This window comes from Lactuca saligna, chromosome 5 (assembly GCF_052625555.1).
Source record: "Lactuca saligna cultivar CGN05327 chromosome 5, ASM5262555v1, whole genome shotgun sequence".
In the NCBI taxonomy this organism is placed as follows: Eukaryota; Viridiplantae; Streptophyta; class Magnoliopsida; order Asterales; family Asteraceae; genus Lactuca; species Lactuca saligna.
In genome coordinates, this window is record NC_136421.1 from 82,679,827 (window position 1) to 82,705,278 (window position 25,452).

The window sequence follows — 25,452 nt, forward strand, 5'->3', positions numbered from 1 at the left end:
TTTTTGAATAACTCCTACTTGCCCAAAAAACATTTATTTATTGTTTGTTTAATAATCAAACAAACGTTTATATATTGTTAGTTAAAATCAAATTTTCTTTTTGAAAAGTACCAATTGGCATACTAATTTTTTTTTTACATAAAGCATAGCATCGACTCCCATGTTCCATGGTTTACAATGACTGATTATACTGTTTTCGCACAAAAAGACTAAATTATAAGAATTTTCCTTGTGCGTTGTCACCATTATTCATTACATGACAAAAAGACGAAATTATATTCTAAAATTATAATACTCTTATGTTAATGCAATAAAGACTTAAAAACAATTGAATTAATTAACATCATGAAAAAAGGCAAAGAAACACATACACATCATACACTCTCACACAAACAATCAAACACATAAATTCTCGCATAGCCCACACTCACACAAAAACTCAAACACATGCAAAATGTACAGTTAAATACAAAAAGTCAAACACATAACGACCTTTACGTAAATGGTCCCTGTATCAGAGTTTATTACAAAAGCTGTCCTTGTGGTATTTTGAAAAAAAAAATATTTGCATAAAATCTTACGTTAATGGTCCCTAGACCCTATGGAAGAGGTAATTACAAAACAGTCCTTGTGGCGTTTAAGTCAATTACACACACAAACATATAAATATAAATGCAAAAATACAGTTACAAATACATATAACATCATAATTTCAGTTTTAATAGCATCCTAATTAATGAATATGCCTAAAATGCCCTTAACGTGTCGATCATGCTCTTCAATTAATGAATTTCCCATAATACCCTTACCTAAAATGTGCTTAAAATTAAATTCTTCCATCTAAAATGATACAGTGACATATAAACTTACACAAAGTAGATTGCTACTTTTTGCATTATATGTTCAGATTAAGCAAGAAACATACATCAACCCCAACACTGAAGATACCAAATACGTTATAAATGTCAAACAAATTGCAAAGATGTGTACTTTATGCACAAAGATAATCATTTGATATAATGCCTTGCCTTAGTGAAACTCATGTTAAGGTCTTTTCAAGTCGTGTGAAATGACATCAACTATGGTGATAGATAATCATCACCAACAAGTACAAGTAGCACTAGTCAAAAATCCAAAAAGAAAAACACATGACATCAATTACTAAAAGGAAAGAAAGACCATCTTCAAGTTTACAAACAATAAGCTCTAAGAACCTTGAAACAATCACTTCACATTAGAGCAATGAAATTCAAACCTAGTCCTCTGACCAGTGGTTCACCACCTGTCTCCAATTCTTTAGCTTCCACAAAATCAGTGAGTGCATCCCTAGCAGGCAATTCTGCACTTGGAGAGTGTGCGACTTGGGGAGGTTCTTCTGCTGCCAGGTAACTCTTCTCCACAGTAAATGCATCCTGATCACCAGAATCATCAGAAGATGAAATGGATTTAGGCACAAATGAAATGGCTTTTGAGGCAGATGATTCAGAAGAAGATGATTTGTCCATATCATATCCTGAAAACTGTTCATCTTTTGTTTTAGATCCATCTGGCAGGGCTGTATCAAGAAAAACTTCAAGCTTCCTTTTTGCATATCTAGGCTTCTGTTGCTTCCAGTATCCAGAGGCATTAGTTTGAAACATAACAGGTTTACCTAAGATATTCTGAATAAAGAAAATTATGAGTAACAAAATGAACAAAATAAACATTACTACACACACACACACACATATATATATATATATATATATATATATATATATATATATATATATATATATATATATATATATATATATATATATATATATATATATATATATATATATATATATATATTTAAGCACTGACCCCTTTGAATACAGCCGTGGTATCAAATCTCGTGCACATGCAGCTGACGTTACCCGTAACCCTAATCTGGGCAATGAGGGTTTTGTCCTTGTATGTCTGAGGCTTAACCTCATCGATCTGATAACGTTCTCCACAATCAAGCTGAAAATATCACATAGGTATTATAAAACTACTTATTTATGCAACTTCTGAATTAATACAAAAACCTTACAGTTCCTGCAAATCTAAATTTATTTGTTGAGTCCCAGTTAATGGTCAGAGTTTCGCTGTGGTCATGGCCATCCATCAGACAATTCAAAACAAGTGATGTCTTCCAGGGCCTAAGACTTTTGAAGATCTTGATTCCAGTATCTTCCATACAAATTGCATATTCTCTGATTGCCATTTCTGAAGAAAAAAATACCAAAAAAATATCTCAAATTAGAAAATTAACAATTACTTCAAGATGAGCGTGTGGAACATGAACACAAATGCAAAGTAATTATTCACCAACACAAATCTGATATATAGTACAACTCATAGCAATGAAGAATGAACTAACTTAAATTGACAGGTTCTCTTCTGATTTGGAATATTGGAAACGATCTTTCAAATCGCTTCATATATCATGAGCACTCTCAGTAAACAGTATACATTCAGAAATTTCCTTAGATACAGAGTTTAGGATCTAAGAAATCACAAGCTTGTTGTTTCGCAACCAGGCATTAGATTGATCAGAAGAACTAGGTTTAGGATGTACCATCAATAAAACCATTTTTATTTTCACTGATAAAGCAATATGTATTGCAATTGTAGTACTCTCCGGTTAACAATTGAGAAACAAAATAAAAACAGATGAACATTTCAATAAGGATGCAATACAATCCGGGACTATCATAGTGATGTATGTAATAAGGATGCTGTTATCGATTTCGGTTTCAAGAGATGAACATTTCAATCCAACTCATCAAGATCGTTAACGTATTTACCAAAAACTTATTCAAACATCTATCAAATCAGATCTCGAGTAGCAAACAAAATAAAACACTAACGAACTCAGTCGATGCATAAGTCAAATCACATTAGAAAAAACAGCGAGCATAAACAGACTGAGAACATTACTGTAAAGCCATAAGAAAATGTAGAGAGAGAGAGAGGGGGGGAGAGATACCAAAGCTTGAAAAGTATGAGATCAGACGTTGATGGCGACGTTTGAGAGAGAGAAAAGTGTGTGAAAGAGAAAAGGATGCGATTGGTTTAAAAGATAAAAGGGTTATTGGCGGTTTTAGTAGGTGAGGAGAGAGAGGGAATCAGGCGATTTTTGCTGTTTTCCTTTTTTTCTTTTTAATTTTTGAATTTTCTGTAAAAGATATATAAAAGAAAGACCGATTTAAGAGCGTGTACGGAGGGAAAGGAATCAAATCTTTAAAAGGCGGGGTTTTTTTTTCCTAAAATAAAAAAACATATCTAATATGAGAGAGAGAGAGAGACTATTTGCTAATCCTTTAAGTAAGTAAGCAATATAAAAACTTTATGATTAAGTAAATTATTGTAAGAAAAAAAATTCTAGACATATCTAAAACATTTAGTGATTTTACAAAGAGTAGCCAAAAATCATTTTTTTTAATTAACCACATAAATCGCAAGTGTTTAGTCTCACTTGTGAATTTCTGATTTCATATATATGAGCAAAGATTTCTACGAAACCAGGATTTAAGGATAAAGGAGACTGATAGTCTCACATCGCAATAACTTTAAAAAAAACACAAAGAATTAGTAAACATTATTTTAAACAAATGACTATTCTTACAACTTACAAATTGATATATATGAATTGATATATATCACTATTGATTAATAGTCAATTAAATTAAAATGAAAGAGGTGAAGGCGGCGGTTATAAAGTAAACGTGGTCTCATAATTCTCATACGTTGTTGACTCATTGTCTTATATTTGTATAATAATAATTGTTTTTTTTAAATAACTGAGAGGGCTCAAGCATTATCAATTAATCGATGTGGGATTGTGGGCTAAGAGTTTACCATTGGCTTGTCTTATCAATAACATATAGCTACAATTTGGAAAGAGATTTAGGGAGGGGGGGCAGAGCACCCGACAACCTCCCTACTGCCTCCGCCACTGTGTAGAACTGCATGCTAGTATGGGTATCGGACAATGGATATAATAGCCTGTTTTGGTGATGCACTGGTTAGGACTGCTCGATGCTTGAATTTTGTTGGCTTTGTGATTTTAAAGATCCCAATGATGTCAGCTAGCTATTAAGCGAATGTGTTAAGTTACATGTTATGGGGACTAAGTAATTTTAGAAGGTTACTTCAACCCTATTGTGCAAGTCTTATTTGAGTCCAACTGTTGTAGAGTGGGGCCTAGCGGTTGAAGAATTATCTAGTGTCGGTGACATGTAATTGTATTCGTGAGGTAGGTAGAAGATATTAGAGAGAGTAACTTATGCAGCTAATGGCAGAGAGTAATGGGAAGGAAACCATAGGAAGCCTAGGAGATTTATTAGCGCATATGGCACTCTATAGAGCAAGTGAAGTAGTTACTAGTAGAGATGTGACTTGAAGGATTGGAGGCTATCCTTGAGGAAGGTATGGATAGTTGTGGAAGGTAGTATTGGGCCCATACTACTAAAAGCATAGGATTTGTACCTGAGTCAAGGAAAGTCATGATGATTATAAGGAACTTCTAGAGTGAGAACCACTTCGTATGTAAACTGATTATTTACATATTGTGATTCAGTATGGTGATTACGCACGGTCGAGCAGGAGGTTCAGGATATGTGTAACATCCCAAAAATACAGGCAAAAAATTTCATTTTTAAATACGTTATTATAAAAGCATCAGTAAAATAAAACATCCATAATATCATATCATGTCATGTCAAAACCAAAGTATAGATAATCAAAAGATGTTATCATAAAACAATATCAGAGTGTAATCCCCAAGATCTCATATGCGGAAAACCATAGTGTGATGCGTTGCGATCAAGTCGGCTCCTTTCCTTTAAAACAAGTACCTGAAACCAAAACTGTAAATCGTAAGCACGAAGCTTAGTGAGTTCCCTCATCATACCACATACCATACAATCACATAGTATACATACTGTCGAGCAATTATGGGGTACCCGACCTACCCATGTCAAGCCATTATGGGGTGCTGACCTACCCATGTTAAGCTATTCTGGGGTGCTGGCCTACCCTTGTCAGGCCATTCTGGGGTGCCTACCTACCCACTGGTCTGTCTCACCTGGTCACGGGGACTATTTCACCCCTACTACTACTACTACCACACATATCATAACATAATAATATTGTTAGGCATATCTGGGGTGCCCGACCTACCCTTCGGTCCTAACAACCGAACTTGGGGACTATTCCCCTCCTACTACCACTATCACATATAACGTATCACGCTAACACATAAACATACCAGGTAGTAGCAAACCAGACAATTATCACAAAGACAATCATCTCAATTATAGTCAACTACTATTGGGCCAGCCTTGGTGCCTTAGACCCACTTCTACTGGAAGGTAACTGTGACAACCGTCAAATTCTGCAATTTTATCATTTTATGACCCCATTTGCGAAGTTGAGTATTTATTTCCAAAAATGCGAAACTCCAGGGACAATATTTGAAATCTTCTGTTTTCTTCCCCAAATTCGCATTCTACTGTGAAATACTTCGCATCTTCATTCTTACACCCTTCGCATCCCTTCGCATTTATCTCGTTAAAAACTGCAATTTCATCATTTTATAACATTCCCCAATTCGCATTCTACTATGAAATACTTCGCATCTTCATTCTTACACCCTTCGCATCCCTTCGCATTTATCTCGTTAAAAACTGCAATTTCATCATTTTATGACATTCCTCAAATTCGCATTCTACTGTGAAATACTTCGCATCTTCATTCTTACACCCTTCGCATCCCTTCGCATTTATCTCGTTAAAAACTCTGCAATTTCATCACTTTATAACATTCCCCAATTCGCATTCTACTATGAAATACTTCGCATCTTCATTCTTACACCCTTCGCATCCCTTCGCATTTATCTCGTTAAAAACTGCAATTTCATCACTTTATAACATTCCCCAATTCGCATTCTACTATGAAATACTTCGCATCTTCATTCTTACACCCTTCGCATCCCTTCGCATTTATCTCGTTAAAAACTGCAATTTCATCATTTTATAACATTCCCCAATTCGCATTCTACTATGAAATACTTCGCATCTTCATTCTTACACCCTTCGCATCCCTTCGCATTTATCTCGTTAAAAACTCTGCAATTTCATCACTTTATAACATTCCCCAATTCGCATTCTACTATGAAATACTTCGCATCTTCATTCTTACACCCTTCGCATCCCTTCGCATTTATCTCGTTAAAAACTGCAATTTCATCACTTTATAACATTCCCCAATTCGCATTCTACTATGAAATACTTCGCATCTTCATTCTTACACCCTTCGCATCCCTTCGCATTTATCTCGTTAAAAACTCTGCAATTTCATCACTTTATAACATTCCCCAATTCGCATTCTACTATGAAATACTTCGCATCTTCATTCTTACACCCTTCGCATCCCTTCGCATTTATCTCGTTCGCATTTTAAGCTAATTAATCGAATGCGATTCACAAAATTTTCATTCCAGATGCGAACACAGTTTAGTTCTTGAACTCTAAACTTGCGAAATCAAAAATTCATATGTTGAACCCATATGCGAATATTAACCCAATTGACTTCAAATTGACTCATAGATGCGAACACTCGATTGTTTTACTTTCGCAAAATGAGCATCAACAACTCCACAATCGAGTTTTTAAATTCTTACAAACAACAATTTCATAGTCCTTGACTTCGCGTCTTTCTTCGCGAATCACCCTTCAATCATCAATCCAACTTCGCATTCAAGCAGTGTTATTGATTCTCAGTCACAAGCAACCACCCCACACCCACTCTATGACCAGCCATACCTCCCCACCTTACCCATGTCACTTCAATGTTCCCTTACACTCAATTTGCCCTCTCCCCACGTTTTTGAGCTGGAACAAACGACCACACTCCTCATTTTCTCTCATTTCTCTCATTCCACTAAGTATCAAACACCACTTTTTCTCTCAAACTCTTTTACACAAATTTTCGAGATCCAAGGCTGATTTCAAGTGTTCTTCCACACTTAGTAAGTAAAAATTCATCCTCCCTATTATTATTTCACTTCATTCTGCTCAAATCTTTGGTTGCTTACACAAACTCCCTAACTATGATGTTAGATTCTCGAAAACCTTCAAGGCATCTCCAAGTGTTCTTGAATTGAACACTTTCCTTCTCCAACAATCATCTACTGAAATCACTTAAGGTGAGTTCATACCCCTACATTTTCATGTTTTCTCAAGTTTTCAGGGGGGGGGATACAAGTTAAAACACTAAGAACGTATCTAAATTTTTCTAACAGCCTTCATCAGAAAAGTTCAACTCCATTCACGGACTGTTTTGGGCATCTTAACTATTTTTGTTTTCAAAACTGTACAAGGTGCAAATAGATCAAGTTTTTAGCTTTAAAATGGCTACTTGCACATCTCCATACGATTTTTCTACAATTTATGGTGATTTTTACAAAACTGCCTATCATTTCAAACAACAATCCGGACCAGTCTGTGATTATGGACTTTTTCACCCAAGTTAGAGGTCATTATAAATTGTGATAAAAATTATGAGCAAACTAGACACATTTTGTGAACTCTCAGAATTTACGGATCTAGTTTTCGACTTCGTATGATTTTTCTATGATTTTTCCAAAACAGGGCAGAATTGCTAAATTTTGCCAACAGCATGTAAATATCATAACACTTTGTATTATGTTGAGCAAAGTGTATAATCATAAGTTCTAATATTTGAATGTGTTTTCTTGCTAGTTTATCATTATAGACTGAAACTAAAACATTCATATTAAATATTATTCATTCATTTTGGAACACGCACTATTAAACTATGAAAAGAGTTCGATAAATTCACTACACTAATACTTTTCCATAAAAGAGTTCATACATAGTACATACATTTTAGATAAACTATAATAGGTATAGTTTATGATACATCACTCTACGCACTCGTACAAGAAGGGTACATTCATACAAGAAATATTTATTTTCACACACATTTCACGTAAACTTGTTATCCTATATTGTGAGTTTCTCTATCTCTCTCCCCGTACGTCCGAGTGCGGGATATAATTCCTGGTAGTTATAATCAGAATCTCCTGGAGGGAGAACGTGATACTTGTATATAGATCTATATTGGGATTGACACCCCACACCTCGCTGCTAGCTACAGTGGGATCTGCAGGTCTACGGGTGACAAATGTCATTTCATTTTTCGCGACACTGAGAACGTCGTGGCAGGTTCACATAGTCATAGTATGATTATAACGGCTCACATAGGGAACAATCCATAAGTTTACGGGATTTTATTTTTAAAAACCTAAATGAGTTTTATGTTGATTTAAAATCACCTTTTATCTCTATGGGTACAAATACAAAGTACCGGGTCTCTATACAAAAAGGGGTACAGATACAAAGTACCGGGTCTCTATACAAAGTTATTATGATATTAAACTATATTTCCTCTAGAATTGTTAGACTTCAACTATGGTCGCTGAGCGTATATGTTTGAGTCATATAAGAGTTTAGTCTTGATTGGCCTAGAATTGGTGGTGCCCGCCTCATCTCCTGTTCCTCGTTGGGTTGTGGACCTGGGGCAGACCCACTATATTCAACGTTTTATCTAAGTTAAACCTTATATAACTTATATATGTTGGACGATTATAGAGGAACTCTACGGATTACTCTAGGGTTCATTAATGCATCATGCAGGATTATTTCTATTCATACTTAACTAAGAAAATATTGGATTTTCTGGAAATCAAACTAAATCGATTTTACAAGGAAAAACGGTTTCTACTTCAAACAAAACTCTTATGAACTCACCAACCTTTGTGTTGACACTCTTTAAAACTACTTGTATTCTCAGGAAGTCAGTGAAACAGGCAAACTTCATCGCTTTGAGGATGGGACGCTAAACCGTCAACAAATTTATTTTGTCATCATAATGTAATTGCTTTTGAAACATGTAAACATATACTTTGGTGTAACTTTTGCAATTATATTTATGGTGGTTGTTTTTACTTTGAGCACTATTATACACGTTGTTGTGATACTGTACATGAAGTCCTCCACCCCCAGACGTTTCCGCCATCCTTGGTTTGGGGGTGTGACAGTAACTCACCTCACACTGCTGAAGTCCCGTAGAAATAACCCCCGGCTACTGGATGACAGATTCCCGAACTGTCAATATCAAAACATCACCCAATTAATAATTGGGTTCCAACACATAACCATAAATACATATTTGGGGGTAAATACTACTTTACCCCCAACTTAGCTTTATTCAAGCCTAAGGCCCAATCCAAAGGCCCAAAAGTAAACTATGAGTCAAAGCCCAACATATGGCCCAATTTTCCAAATTGGGCCCAAACCTTTACAAGGTCTTACCATAAGGACCAACCATTTATTCCAGTCCAACATTCAACATTCTAATGGCCCAATATCACATAATCATAAAGGTCCAAACTATGGCCCATCTATGGCCCAATTTTCCAAATTAGGCCCAACTCGTCATATGGGCCTTACCTCGAAGCCCATTAATTATTGTAGTCCATTTGCTTGGTCTTGGATGGCCCATTAATAATCCAATCATCAAGGCCCAATAAAAGGCCCAACAATAAACCCAAGTGAAATTAGGGTTTTCACATAAAATGACGATTAGTGTTAAGTGTTTCTCACTTAACCCACTAAGGACTCAATCCATTAAGGACTTCATTCTTCTAAATAAATCATATGGTGTGATTGGGCTTAACACACAATTTGTTGGGCTGAAGATTGTTTTGATGTTGCGTCTTTTTGAGCTAGTTAGTTTAGCCTTATACTCTCCGGTTTGGGCCTGTCCAACCGAGAGCCTTTTATGTATTGTATTTAAGTTAATGCTTGCATGGATATTAGGTTAACGATTTTAGAAGTTTATCGAAATAGCGATTCATATAGAGAACAGCAGGTTTCTTTAATCGTTCTTGTAACCTACCAATCCTCTACAGTTGATGTTCTTAATCGAGCTCTTCTAAGGATTTTATTTTAATCATTCGACTCGTTTGATTCAATCTTGTTTTGTTCCTTTTATTGCGTTCTTACTGTTTTTATATTCTTATACTTGTTCAAGATCTAATCGATCTTCATAGATTAAAAGGTTGTTTTTAATCCCATCAATTGGTATCAGAGCAGGGGGCTGTGTAATCGATACACATCTTTTCTGTGAAAAAGATTTCCATTAGGGCTTTTCCGCAATCATTGATATTTATTGAGCCGTCATCTTAATTAACGTATCTTGATATTTATTGTTTTGCCCTAATCTGCTTTATTACAAGTCTGATCTTTGAACAGGTTTTTACGATCATAATGGACGCAACGCAATCAAACCCTATTAATATTTCCAACAGCATCGATTCGATGACAAAGATTCCAATCTTATACACCCATGACTATGAAGTATGGGCACATCACTTTGAAGACTACGTGATTGGATCGGAGGATAATGGGTACCTCATATGGGAAGCCATCATCAATGAACCGTTTTCTCATTCCGCTACGTCTCGAATCGTTAAGACACAAAAGGAGTACAATGATCTGCTAAAGGACGTGAAGGACATTGCACAAGATGAAAAAGACAAATTCCAGTGCAATATTAAGGCGTTAAGGTTGATCAGATTTGCCCTTCAGTCCGACACATTCAGATTGGTCAGCTCATGCACGACGGCGAAGGAAGTATGGGATAGACTTCGCGAACTGTATTCTACAGACGAAGATCTTGAACATTCTATCCAAACCTTGCTTCTATCTGAGTTTGGAGAATTCAGGCAAGGGACCGAAGAAACGGTGACCCAGACGTTTGATCGCTTCAATCATCTTCTCAGCAAGATGATCAAACACGACATTGAAAGGAAGCTTATCGAACAGAAGGTTACTTTCTTGAACGGACTGAGGTCTGAGTGGAGAGCAGTGGTTTCCACAGTCAAAGCCCATGAGCAGTTTAAATCATACTCTTTGGCGAAACTGGTGGGCATTCTCAAGTCTCAAGAGAAGATTGTGGTGCAAGAGAAGAACGTCGTTTCTAGTCTTGGTTCGTTGGCCCTCCTATCTAAAAGTAAAGTTGTGATGGAGGATGAAGAGCTCAACTTGGAGGAATATGACCTCACGTCTGAGGATTATGCCATGATGGTGTCCAATCTTAAAAGGTTCATAAAGAAGAGATTCCCCAGCAACAAAAACCGAAACTGGCAGGGGAGTTACAGCTCTGAAAAGGTGAACAATGAACCGAAGGCTGATGAGCCCAAAAAGGAACCGAAGGCAGATGGCGATTCCGGAGTAAGCTGCTTCTACTGTGGTGGCAAGAACCACTATGCTAAGGACTGTGTTCTTAAGAAGATGGCTGAAAAGGACGATGGAAATGATGAGGAAGCCGTGCTGCAGAAGAGACTGGATGAGTTGAGAAAGAAGAAGTCTACCGCTAACCCTTCTATTAATGCTCTTATTGTGCAGGGTTCGGTTAATGACGATGAGTTCGGTAGCACAGAAGTTTGGTCTACCGACTCAGAAGACGAAGAAGTGAGAAAGCCTACCCATGGAAAGGCGTATGTGGCTAAGGAGGAAAGAAGTGGTGGAAAATGCTTCATGGTGACTGACGTATCTCAAATAAGGGGATACAACACCGATGGAGGAAGTGATGGACCGAAGGTGCAGGAGGATATGTGCTTCACGGCCAAACCACTCAGCCAGCAGTTCAATGAACTTGATGAACTGATAAAGAAGGTACAATCTGTTTTTATTTCATCTAAAGTACCACCATCCACATATGAGAAAGAACTAAAAAACGTTAATACAAGAATTTCTCATTTAGATAGTAGCTTAACTCAAACTCGAGTCACCAATTCTAACCTGACTGATCAATTAAGCAGGGTGGCATCGAAGAGTGAGGAGCGGCGAATGTGGATTGAGTTAAAAGAGTCAGAATTAGTTAAAGTTAAAGACGAAAACATTTATTTGCAGAGAGACAATTTAAAATTGTTAAAACAACGAAATGTTTTTTGTTTAATTGCTAAACGTTTATATTCCAATATTACTCAACTTCACTTAGACTGTGAGATAGGCCAAAAGATCCATCGCATGATTTTGCCCTTCCTAGAGTTTAAGGAGGATGAAATCGATGCCGAAGCCTACAATTGTGAGAGTGTGATATCGTCTGATGATGTCAATCCGACCTACATGTATGGACTGGACAAAATCGAATCCTTCATTAAATCCAAAGACCACAAGGACATGCTCAAAAATCTTTTGGATGAAAATGACAGACTTAAACTAAGAACCGAAACCATGCAAAAATTTGACTCTCTAAACGCCAACGTAAGTTCAGAAAACAAAATTGATGTTGAAAATGCATCTGAGCTTAACGAGGACGAAAATATGAGTGAAATTTCTGTAGAGGATACAGTTGACTGCTCAGAATTTGTTAAAAGCGAAACTGAAAACCACAAAAATCTAATTTCTGAAAATTCTGTGGAGTTCGCTCGATTGTCCCAACAAAAGTCCCTGAAACTAGTAGAGAAAGCAGTTGTGTATCAAAAGGTCAGGACCACTCCGAATCAAGTATACAAGGTGACTGGAGTAACCGAACATCAAACAGCTGAACTCACAGCTATTGTTAATGAAGACAATGCTGATGGTTGCGATGAGTACTTCTGGGAAGCTCCAATTGATAATGCAAACGAAACCGTTGGCTTGTCTGAAAGAACCTCCTGGATGAGCAAAGGAAGATACATCCCTGAACCATTGAACAAGCCGGATAATTTCAATGAGCCAAGTACCAGTGGTACGAAAGATATTCCTCAGGAGGATGATCGTTCAGCAAAAGAAGACATTCCTTCTACTCCCTCAATGCAAACTGGATCTTCTTCGGATATTCCCTCTGCTCCCTCGGCTCAAAGTAAAACTCCTGAAGTTCAAAAGGAACCAGCCAAGGAGACAACAAAAACGAAAGCGAACGTTCATAATCAACCTAAGCAGATGAAGAATAAGAAGATAGAAAGGAACCAAAGATACAGGAAAAACCTTTCTGAAAGGAAACAATTCTGGCACTCCCATAATGCATACTACTCACACCAAGTCAAGAATCTGAAGTATGAAAACAATCCTGTAAGAAAGCCTGAATGTTCCAACAACCGAAAGCCAAGGTTCGGTTCACAAGAAAATACCAACCGAAGGCAAAGGTTCGGTTCTGAAAAGGACTTCAACTGAAACCAAAGGTTCGGCTCCAAGAACAACTCCAACCGAACGCAAAGGTTTGGTTCTGAAGTCAAAAGAGAACAAGACTCTAAAGTCAATCCCTCCAATGATCAAAAGCAAAAGGGTCACCTAGAGTCACCAGCCAGGAAGTCCTCTCCATCCAAATCCTCTCATTCTAACTCTTCTCATTCTTCTAATTCTTCTACTTCCATCGATTCATCTCCATCTTGCTCTAAAGATAATTCCGCTTGTTCTCAAAAACCTCATTCATCAGCTGAACAAAAGGGAAAGCAGAAGGTCAATGAATCCAAACCAGAGTCCAAAACGAACACATCCAATCCTAACAAAATAAAAGTCTTTACCATTAAAAAGAAAGATGAAACAACTCTAATAAAACGAACATATCTAGTTGACATCTCTCTTACTATTCCCATTCCCATGAAAAGCTCACATGGACCCAAGAAACTTTGGATTCCTAAATCTGCTTAATTTTTGCAGGTTATAAGTGACGAGCAGTTTGACGAAGAATGGTACATCGATAGTGGCTGCTCGCGTCACATGAAAGGGAGGAAAGCAGAGCTCAGGGAATACAGATCTCTTGCGAATGGTGGCAACGTCAAATTTGGAAATAACTCTTTCGGCACCATAAAGGGATATGGAATGATAACAAATGGAAACTTCACTATAAGGAAGGTGGCTTATGTGGAAGGACTCCAACACAACCTCATCAGTGTATCTCAGCTTGTTGGAGGTACAGGTCTCAAAGTCTCATTCGATGATGAAGGTTCTGAAATCATAGAGAAAAAGACAAAGAAAGTGATTCTCAAGTCAGAGCGAAAGGGTGAAATGTTTCCTCTAAACATGAAACCCATCAAAGGAAACCCAGCTATATGCCTGTTATCAAAAGCTCAATCTGACGAAAGCTGGTTGTGGCACCGAAGACTCTCTCATCTCAATTTCAAATATATCAACCGACTCGTCACTGGAGGTCATGTTAGGGGTCTTCCATTGCTCAAATTCGACAGTGAGCATTTGTGTGCTGCATGCGAAATGGGGAAGCAGAGTCGACAAAGTCACCCATCTATAATCAACACAAAAGTTGTTGAACCACTCGAATTGCTTCATATCGATTTGTGTGGTCCTTCATCTATCGAAAGCATCGGTGGTAGCAAGTATATTCTTGTTATTGTTGATGACTTTTCACGATTTACATGGGTGTTCTTTCTAAAGCTCAAATCTGAAGCGACTCAAAAGCTGAAAGTGTTTATCAAGCAAATTGAAGTTCAGCTCAAGAAGGTCGTTCGCAACATCAGAAGCGACAATGGTCTTGAATTCAAAAACAGGGAGTTTGAAGAGTTTCTTGCAGAAAAGGGAATTAGTCACAATTTCTCAGCTCCCTACACACCACAACAGAACGGAATAGTCGAAAGACGAAACCGATCCTTGTGTGAAGCTGTCCGAACTATGCTAAGTTTCGCTTCCTTACCTCTTTATTTTTGGGCTGACGCTATTTCTACTGCTTGTTTTACACAGAACAGGTCCTATCTCAACAAGCGATTCACGCTCACACCTTATGAGATACTAAACAACAGAAAGCCCAATGTGAAATTTTTCCATGTGTTCGGCTCGAGGTGTTTCATCTTTAACTCTAAAGAGCACCGCAACAAGTTTGATGTCAAAGCCGACGAGGGAATTTTTCTGGGTTACTCGCTCACATCCAAGGCGTACAGGGTCCTGAACAAGCGTTCGAGAAGGATTGAAGAGACATACTACGTGACCTTTGACGATAGCTATGTCAAGAAGCTACAGGCCAAAGAAGACACTGCTGGGGAAATCTTTCCTCAAACTGGCCAAGTCACAGTCTCGATCGCCAATTTATACGAGAAATTTCTAGAACTCTTTGACGAACCAGAAAAAGCTTCTCTCTCAGAAGCAGGTGCAGCTGAAAACAAAGTTGATCACATGAAGCAGATTGTCGAAGATGCTGCTAGAAGAATGCATGAAGGAGAATCGCCTACTGATGAATCTCCATCCAACAATGCTTCAGTCGAGGGGGAGCCAAGTTCTCATGTTGAGGGGGAGCCAAGATCACCAGTCCAGGGGGAGCCAAGCTCTACAACTTCAACCGAAGGTCCTTCACCAACCGAAGGTACCTCTCCAACTGAAGATGCCCCTCCAAACGAAAGTGCTTCAACGCCTGAAAGTCCAGCACCACAAGAAACCCCTGAACCTCATGTTTCTCAAGACTCATCAATTGAGGGGGAGCATGACGACATGACGCTCGATTACGATAGCCAATCTGAGCCAGAAGAAATGATCAATGCTGAACTAGACCCATCCTTTGATCCGAATTACCCTCCTCTTACCAAATGGACCAGAGATCATCCCATTTCTCAAGTAATTGGTGATGTTTCTGAAAAGGTTCTGACCCGATCTCAACTGAAGGCAAAACAGACATCCTTATTTTCAAAGGTTGAGTTTTGTATGTTTAACTCATTCGTATCAAAAGTTGAACCGAAGACAGTGAACACTACCCTCGATCACTCTGATTGGGTTCAAGCAATGCAAGACGAACTGAACGAATTTGAGAGGAACAAAGTCTGGCGCCTCATTCCAACTCCTCCAGATGCTTCGGCTGTTGGTCTCAAATGGGTTTTTAGGAACAAAATGGACAAGGAAGGCAATGTCATAAGGAACAAGGCTCGTCTGGTGGTCAAGGGATACTGTCAGGAGGAAGGGATAGATTATGAAGAGACTTTCGCTCCAGTAGCCAGGCTAGAATCTGTTAGAATATTTCTGGCTTATGCTGCTCACAAAAACTTTGAGGTTTTCCAAATGGACGTCAAGTGTGCATTTCTCAATGGAGAACTCGAAGAAACTGTGTATGTGGAACAACCTCCTGGGTTCGTGAACGAAAAGTATCCAAATCATTGCTATATTCTGGATAAAGCTGTGTACGGCCTCAAACAAGCTCCGAGAGCCTGGTATGAAACGCTTACGAAATTTTTAAAGATGTCTAAATTTAAACAAGGTTCCGTTGACCCAACCTTCTTTCGCAAAAAGGAAGGTAACCACCTTATGATAGTTCAAATTTATGTCGATGACATCATCTTTGGCTCCACGAATCCCAGCTTAACAGCTGAATTCAGAAAGTTGATGGAGACTAAGTTTGAAATGAGCTCAATGGGTCCTATTAACTTTTTCCTTGGTTTAAACATAAGACAGGGACCCGAAGGCATCTTTATCAATTAGGAAGCTTACACGAAGACTCTCCTAGCGAAGTTTGGAATGATGGGCGACTCTAAAGTAAAAGTCCCAATGGCATTCGGCACCAAGCTTACCCCATCTCTAGACAAACCGGCTGTCGATATCACGCTCTATCGTCAAATGATAGGCTCACTGATGTATCTAACTGCTAGCAGGCCTGATATCATGTTTTCTGTGTGTTATTGTGCTAGATTTCAGGCAAACCCACGCGAACCTCATATGCTTGCAGTGAAGAACATCCTACGCTATCTCAAGCGAACCACCTCCTTAGGTCTATGGTATCCATCCAACTCAGGCTTCTTTGTTCAAGCCTATTCTGATGCTGACCTTGGAGGATGTGGACTCGACCGTAAAAGCACAACTGGTGGCTGTCAATTTCTTGATGGGAAGTTGGTCAACTGGCAATCCAAGAAACAAACGTGTGTGTCGTTGTCTACTGCCGAAGCGGAGTACATTGCCGCTGCATCCTGCACATCACAAGTGATTTGGATCCAGAGTCAACTTCGAGACTATGGACTCAATATGAAGAAGATCCCACTATATTGTGACCCTGAAAGTGCAATTAGGATCTGTCATAACCCAGTGCAACACTCTAAAACCAAACACATCGCACTGAGGTATCACTTCATCAAAGATCATGTGGAAGATGGAAATGTCGAAGTTCACTTCGTAAGAACCACTGATCAACTGGCTGACGTCTTTACCAAAGCTCTTCCTGAAGCATCATTCAACAAAATATTGCAAGGGCTAGGTATGATGGAATCAGATTCAGTACCTCACACTACCTCTAAACCTCAAACGTAAGAAGCAAAACCAACCGAACGTTCGGGTTCGGTTCAACCATCTGACTCGCTCATTACTTCAAAGGTAGTTTTTCTTTGTTGTATATTTCTTGTACAATTTTGTTTTTCTTTGTGTTAAAAGTATTTATCTCTTGTATATCTAAATTCCTTAGTTTCTCAAAATTTTCCAAAACCGAAACCTACCGAAGGTTCGGGTTCGGTTTTTCAAAATTTTGTGGAACCGAAACCTACCGAAGGTTCGGGTTCGGTTTTTCAAAATTTTGTGGAACCGAAACCAACCGAACGTTCGGGTTCGGTTTTTCAAAATTTTGTGGAAACGAAACCAACCGAACGCTCGGGTTCGGTTTTTCAACTTTTTCCCAACCGAGACCAACCGAACGTTCGGGTTCGGTTTTTCATTTTCTGTTCAGAAGTTTTTTTTTTCCGTCTTATTTTTTTTATATACTTTTTTTTTAACTTCTTTTATTTTTTTTATTTTTTTTTTAATTTTCAAAAACTCCAAAAATATTTTTTTACTTCTTCTTGTGTGTTTGTCTGATTATTGGGATATCATCGATGAACTACTTAAGTGTCCCTAGAAGCATGCTGTTGTATGCGTCCCAAGCCTCATAAGATTTTGAATAATAGCCTTCATGACCTGGTATACACAAACCTTGTCTTCCCAATAAGGCTAACACATTTATTCTAATCGTGAGTTACCTCACTCTTTTCTCACATGAGTTAAGAGTTTCCTGCTTGGTCCTTCTTTCGCAGCAGAGGTACTATATTTTCTTACACCATCTCCATAACTCTTCTCCACTACATTCGTTTCATTATCGTAACCCTTGAGACTCTCAGAAACTACCACTGAGGTTTATGGTTACACAACATCTGTGTTCATGATCTTAGTTTCGTGCCACTACGAGCTAAGTGAAACCCAAAATTCAACACCAACGCATTGACGGTGACCAATTAATTTGTTCAAGCTTTCACCAATGAATTGACGAATGTACCTTAATGAAATCTCAAATTTTCTTTTGCGTGATTCCTATGAAATTGTTACACACCATAACATTTCTTCCCAAGGGATCCAGTTTTAAAGTTTTTTTTTATCTGAGATTTTATATTTATCCAAGCCAATACAAAATGAATTCCTACCTAGTTGTTCAACAGACTACACCGGTCTCACAAGTACTTTGCTCACTTTCTTTCTTATATCAAGAATAGAATTGATGAATCAAAGCGAAACCACCCTTATTTAGCCTTATTAAAAGAAGCCTTTCAACATTTATTAATAAATGTTTGATCGTAATTCAACGGGATTCCACACTAACACTTTGAGGTCTCTCTTGACTTTGAAGGAAGAGATTCGTGCCCGGGATCATCAGTTTCGTGTCATTATTGACATCACAGAATATCCTTAAAAGAGTTGCTTTATTTCTTTTTCTTTTACACTCTTTGCACGAAAATCTTTGATTTTCCAAAATTCCGTTACTAATTATTTACAGGCTGTAATTATGGTGCTGTGGTCAGAAACAATCCACGTGGGTGTTTAATTCAAAAGATGACGTTTAAAAAGGATAAGACAAAAGGTTGCTGACTCGGCGGGAGTTAAAGGGATCGAAATTCAAACGACGGTAAAAAGGAAGGCGCGTGTGAATTTGAAACGACCGCGCTTTTACTGACACTTATGGACGCGTGTGCGAAATCCAAGCATCATTTCTCTGGCAATTAATGGCGCGTGCGGATTTGAAGCGATTTTCTTCTGAAACGGCGCTTGTTGGGTAGCGTGATCCTAGGATTCTGACAATCTCTCTCCTACGTGATCATCGCATAGAAGATATGAAACGATCTTTCTCTCTCCAATCCCTCACTATAAAAGACCGTCCACAAAACCTTTTACCTCTTTACTGCCTCCGAAATTTCTCAAGAGCAAAAACTCATACACCATCTACTGTTCATCCTCTTCTCCAACCTGCAACAATGGCTGAATCTTCTTCCGTTCATGCTACTTCTCAGATCCTCCCCATCCATCCTCAGCAATGTCTGGTCATTGATCTCAACCCACTGGCGTACGACTCCTATATGTCGCCGGTTATAGAATGCTTGAAGTACTCCCAGCTTGCTCCTGCACTGTCAAGAATTGAAACGGTGCCAATGGTGGCCTTATCACAGGTCTATGCGACTGCTTACTACGACAAGGCAGTCGACCAGGTATTCTTTGAAGTTGCAGAACACAAGACTTCCATTTCTCGCCCCCATTTCTGCACTATGCTAGGGTTTGCTGCTGACCCATCGCGAGTTAACCCGGAGACGATTCCGGTTGGGATGTTGTTCAGCATGTTTTACAACATGGGCTACACAGAGGTTCTCACCTCCGTCGCCAAGTTTAAGAAGTCTTGTCTGCCGCCCCAGTGGAATGGTCTTTTTACAGTTCTTTTCAAGGGCCTGTCAGAGAGGAGCTCAGGATCTGACGGTGCGAGTCGTCTTTTCCTATCGATAATGTATGGGGTGTACAACGGGATAAACCTGGACTATGGGTTTGTCCTATGGCAACAGCTGATTCAGAGCCTCTCTTCCTCATCCCGACACTCGGAGGTGTCGTTGGCCCGATTCTGGATCTTGATTACAAGATGGGCCATGGACAAGTTCAACGTTCCAACTGCTGATGGTGCATCGATGTCTTCTATTGGTACGTTCCATACCAAGAAGATCATCGTCTCAGATGCATCGAAATTTTCCTTCATTGGCTCCATCCCGGTGACAATGTATGCAGATGTGCCCTCTGACAGCAGACTGATACAGACGATCAAGGAGTTCAGGCCAACTGGTCCAAGGGAACTGACACCGGACATGCTAAGGTCGATTCATGATGCCGACAAACCGGTGGGCAGGGGCAAAAAGGGTGAAAAAGGGAAGCAAGCGGCCAAAGCACCAAAGGGCCCTTCTCCCAAAAAGAGGAAACAACCGAAGGTTGCTCAGTCCCCACAGCCGAAGAGGAGGAAGACCCAACCAAAGCGAAAGGCTGTTATTCCCTCTTCTTCAAGCGAATCTGAGGGTGGAAGTTCGGACTCAGAAGGATCTCAAGGAGACGAATCTCCTCAACGAGGCAACACACCACCTCGGTCCCCAACCCCAGAGATGGAACTTCATCAATCCCCAGTTCCTTCACCTCCACCAACAATTCCTATTTCCATTCCCACCATAAACCCCACTATTCCCCCAACCTCTTTCCCTATACCACCACCCATTTTCACCACATCAACCGAAACACCACCAGTTACCGAAACCCCACCTGTAACCGAACCACAAACCGAAACCCATACACAACCACCACCCGAAACAAATCCCACTCCCTCTCAACCTGAACCCACAAAACCCACAACACCCCCAGCTTCACCACCACCTCCATCTCCAGAAGACGCCTCCGATGGCGACGACCAATACCTTGGTGGTGATCACATGAACTTCGATTCTGTCTACTATAGTCCGTTTCAAGTTCAGAGTGACGAGGAGGATGATGCTCCAGTGACAAAGAAGCATCTCCGAGAGCTTAACGAGAAGGTTGATCTACTTCTCGCCTCCTCCAACAACCAGCAGTCATCTCTTTCTGAAGCTGCCCTTCAGAAGATTGTTGACGCCTTCTCCAGGGCTCAACATGATTCGGTGGCCTCAGCAACTGCGGCAATCGATGCCTCCACCCGAGCCTGTGAGGCTGCGACCGAAAAAGTCGATAAACTATTCTCCGACGCTTCCGTCCTACTGAAGTCCCTGCAGGAGAGCGCCGACGCCACAAAGACAACTCTGGAACCGATTGTTCAACAATTGGCCAAGTTCGTCTCGACAGAGCTGTCTTCGTTCGCTACACTCAGACAACATATCAGCGACGACAACTCGGCACTTCGTGCCTCCATCGATGCCCGCCTGGAAAAGCTACAAGAGGATCTTGCAGCCGAAAATTCTCTGATGGACGTTTTGGCGAGCAAGACTACCGCCCTTAAGGTCAAGAGCACGCAACTCTCCAACTCACAAGAACAATTGGACGCTCTTCGATCCGAAAGGGAGGTAATAAAGACGTGTGTTTCGGATGTCCACGCAGCGTTATCAAACATCCTAGAAGCACACGACCCCATCCTAAACCATTCGGTGAGGCGTACCCTCGCTGAAAAACTCTCTCCGGCCATGGACCTTTTAAGCAAGATTGAAGGCCTTCCGAGTTTCGTGTCCATTCCGAAACAAGGGGGAGATGAGAAGAAGGGATCGAAACCACCTCCTTCCTCCAAAGCTACTCACACAACCGAACCACCTCCAACTGGTCATGCTTCGGGTTCGGGTGTGAAGAACAAGGGCAAAAACATAGCTGAGGGAGGAGATGAAGATGAAGATGAAGATGAAGACAAGGAGACCATTGCTGACATGTTAAAACGAAAGAACAGTCGCAATGCTGAAGACGATGCCAGTCGTGTGGCGCGTGAGGCTGAAGAAGCCGAACGCAAGCAAAAAGAAGCCCACGATCTCCTTGAGAGCCGAAAGATGCTCTTCCCTGCCTGGACCAGGGATCGTTTGATAAAAGAGGCCATAGAAACTCCAAGCATATTATGGTTCGAGCCGGTTATATCATTCGACTGCAACAACACTATCGATTCGCAGTTTGATATGCCGCTGACTCGAAAGGCGTTCATCTTCCACGCCTTCTCTAACATCTTTGAAGTCCCGCATCCGAACGATGAGCTTGACAGGGAGCTCATTGACTTCTACCTGGAGGCCGCTCGCCCTCAATACCTCACCTGGAGCGCCCAGAAGATTGTAAACGTTCGGGTGTTGAAGCCTTATGCCGTGGGGAGATTCACAAACGTTAAGTTCAAGCTCATTCGTGGATCAGCAAGAACTGCTCATATTATCTCCCTGGCGGATCTGTCGAATCTGAATCCTCATGACTGGATTGTCTTGTACAATATCCTTCTGAAAAATGAATCTGAATATGGTCCCATCTTAGACCATGTCAAAAGGATGTTGGCCTGCTACATCATGGAGGTTGCCCTAATGGATCAGGAGGTTGCCACAGTGTTTAAGAAGAAACCGAAGATCGCACCTGTGGGATCGGCTAGTGATCTAAACCAAATGCAAATGGGCAAGATTGATCCGAGGCGAAACTCAGTAATGTTCACTAGAGCCGAAGGACAGAAATGTCTCTTCGCTTTAGCTGACAAGCACCTTTACACCACAGCTTGCTTGGAGCACGTCTTATCAATTATCAAGCGGTGTAAAGAGAATTCGGCTGATGACATCAAGTACTTCAATGATATGATCAATTGGTACATCCGGTTTAGACAGACCATCCTCTCAATCACCAAGTGTCTGTTTAACACCGTGAAGAAGAAGGTACCAGCTTCAGCTGCCGGCCCAAGTAAAAAGTGAAGGTCTCGCTCCAAATTGACGCAAAGGGGGAGATTGTTGGGCTGAAGATTGTTTTGATGTTGCGTCTTTTTGAGCTAGTTAGTTTAGCCTTATACTCTCCGGTTTGAGCCTGTCCAACCGAGAGCCTTTTATGTATTGTATTTAAGTTAATGCTTGCATGGATATTAGGTTAACGATTTTAGAAGTTTATCGAAATAGCGATTCATATAGAGAACAACATGTTTCTTTAATCGTTCTTGTAACCTACCAATCCTCTACAGTTGATGTTCTTAATCGAGCTCTTCTGAGGATTTTATTTTAATCATTCGACTCGTTTGATTCAATCTTGTTTTGTTCCTTTTATTGCGTTCTTACTGTTTTTATATTCTTATACTTGTTCAAGATCTAATCGATCTTCATAGATTAAAAGGTTGTTTTTAATCCCATCACAATTACATTCCAATGGCCCAAATGTGGGTCCCGATAAGTCCAAGCCCATAAATCCAATATTAGGGTTTTCTAAACCCTAATTAGGTTTTTCCACCCATTCTTAGCCCAATAGGCCCAAAACCAAGTCCTTAAGCCCATTAGGGTTTTCCTTAGGTCAATTAGGGTTTATTACACCCATTAGTTCACATGTTTGGGCTTTTGGGTCCATTAGGGCTTCATTAGGCCAATTAGGGTTTAATAGGCCCATTAGGGTTTTAGTCCTTTGTCCAAACATCCAAAAAGCAAGGTTGCATTTCGACGATGAAGTGGTTGTTTGGCGGCGGCGTTTGATTGGAAAACAAACGAAGAGTAGAGGTAGCAGTTGAGAGGCTCGCATGACGGCTGGGACTTCGACTGAAGACGACAGTTGGTCGGAGCTTCGACGGGTTGGAGGACGAGAGGAAGTCCGGTGGTTGACGACCTCAACAGAGGTGGTAGTGCGGCGCCAGAAAACAAAGAGGGAGGCATAAGGTGGAGATATAGCGGCTGTAACTTAGTTTCTAGGGTTAGGGTTTTGGTAGCGATGGCTTTTAAATGAGAATGACAGAGACGTCAGGTTAAAGTCCCGCTTCAAATCAAACATTCGCCCATTTTACAAGTTTGGTCCCTCCCCTTAGGATCCTTTTCAAAATGAATCCCATATTTACCCTTTAAACCCCAACATCAAAAATCCATTACGACTTAGGTACAAAATTTACCAATTTCACCCTTGCTTCCATAATTCCTCTCAATTTCGATCCCTAATTTACCAAACATCCCGTTAGCCTGCAAAATCTCTTCGAATGAAGTCCCAGAAGTTACCATTTAGTCCTTGCCTTAATAAATACTCACAAAACCAATCCGGAACTTACACTTTAACCCCCAATCTCTAAGATTGTGACAATTAGCTCCTCGAGACCAACACCTTGTGATATAATTATTGATTTTAGGGCTACGATTCATTCATTAATTTGTTTATTTATTTATTAAAAAGACGGGGTGTTACAACTCTCCACCACTTAAATTAGATTTCGTCCTCGAAATCATTCCTTACACGCCTAACCACCCAAGTAACATGGTCACATTCCTGGGTACACCCCAGCCTTCTCAGGGTAGTCGTGACCAACCTTCGCAAAGCCCTAAAATCCGCAGGTGAACGAATTCCTCGCAACATGATAACATCTACTTGGTCCGAAATCTGCTGTCTCGAGATGGTCTGAATTCCTAACAGACCACTCATATTGAATCTTTATCGTTGAACCCAGTCCGTTTATCCCTCAACTGACTACTCAACTTCTGATAACTTGTGGTTCCCACTAGAAAACTGAAATCACAGACCCAATTATCCCTATAGGTCATTTATACTTGGCCAAGGCTCAGCTAATCCCGTTGTGAGTGACTTGTCACTTCCCAATCAACCAGCTATTTCGTCCGTACTTGCAACCTAAAACACAAATACCATCACTGCCCAAACACTGAAACTACCCAAACACTGAACTGCCTGAAGCAGTATGTTGCCACATGGCTACTTTCTAGAATCTACTGAGGCCTACCTAGTCTCTGTTCGTTCGACAATTATCTGAAATATCAGGTTTCGGCCTTAGCTGCAGAGCCAAAGGACTCCCTACTTAGTCGCCTCACACGACTACCGAACGAAATCCTTCTTTGGAACTAGTTGCCACTAGTTATCATGTCACTGAGGCTCTAACAACCTCCTGATCCAACCGATCGGGTCCATGCGTCGAATCCAAACGTTACCATACCACGGCTAAACGTGATTGCTACATGACCAATTGTAGCATTATATAACAAGCTACCTTAAGCAATCTATTGCTTCCTCGATCTCAAAACTGCAATGGCCTTCCGACAGTCTTATCACTGGCTCAAGTAGACCAAATCCATCCAGATATTCTGAAATCCAATCTGTGGATTTCCATATCCTTACTGCTACACCCAAACTGGTGGGTACAACTGTTCCTTTCGCATCCTAACAACACACCCATGCTATCTACCAACCTAGTGAATGCTACGGCTACACCCGTAGACTTACAACACTCTATCACTATCTGGCTGCTAGTGAATGATATGGCTACACCCGCAGACTTACAACACTCTAATACTATCTGACTGCTAGTGAATGCTACGGCTACACCAGCAGACTCACAACACTCTATCGCTATCTGGCTACTAGTGAATGCTACGGCTACACCCGCAAACTTACAACACTCTAATACTATCTGACTGCTAGTGAATGCTACAGCTACCCTCGTAGTCTTACAACACTTTCCAAA

The 25,452-nt window shown here is 40.1% G+C and overlaps 1 protein-coding gene across 1 annotated transcript; it reads right to left on the reverse strand.

The window, feature by feature from the left end:
- Nucleotides 1-1,137: 1,137 nt before the first annotated feature.
- LOC144998157 (uncharacterized) lies at nt 1,138-3,071 on the reverse strand. Its single transcript, XM_078957980.1, has 4 exons — nt 2,999-3,071; nt 2,060-2,235; nt 1,849-1,989; nt 1,138-1,661 (listed from the first exon to the last, which is right to left on the reverse strand). Exons 2-4 carry the CDS (start codon nt 2,231-2,233, stop codon nt 1,230-1,232), a joined length of 747 nt encoding a protein of 248 aa, XP_078814106.1. The 5' UTR covers nt 2,234-2,235; nt 2,999-3,071; the 3' UTR covers nt 1,138-1,229.
- Nucleotides 3,072-25,452: the final 22,381 nt, after the last annotated feature.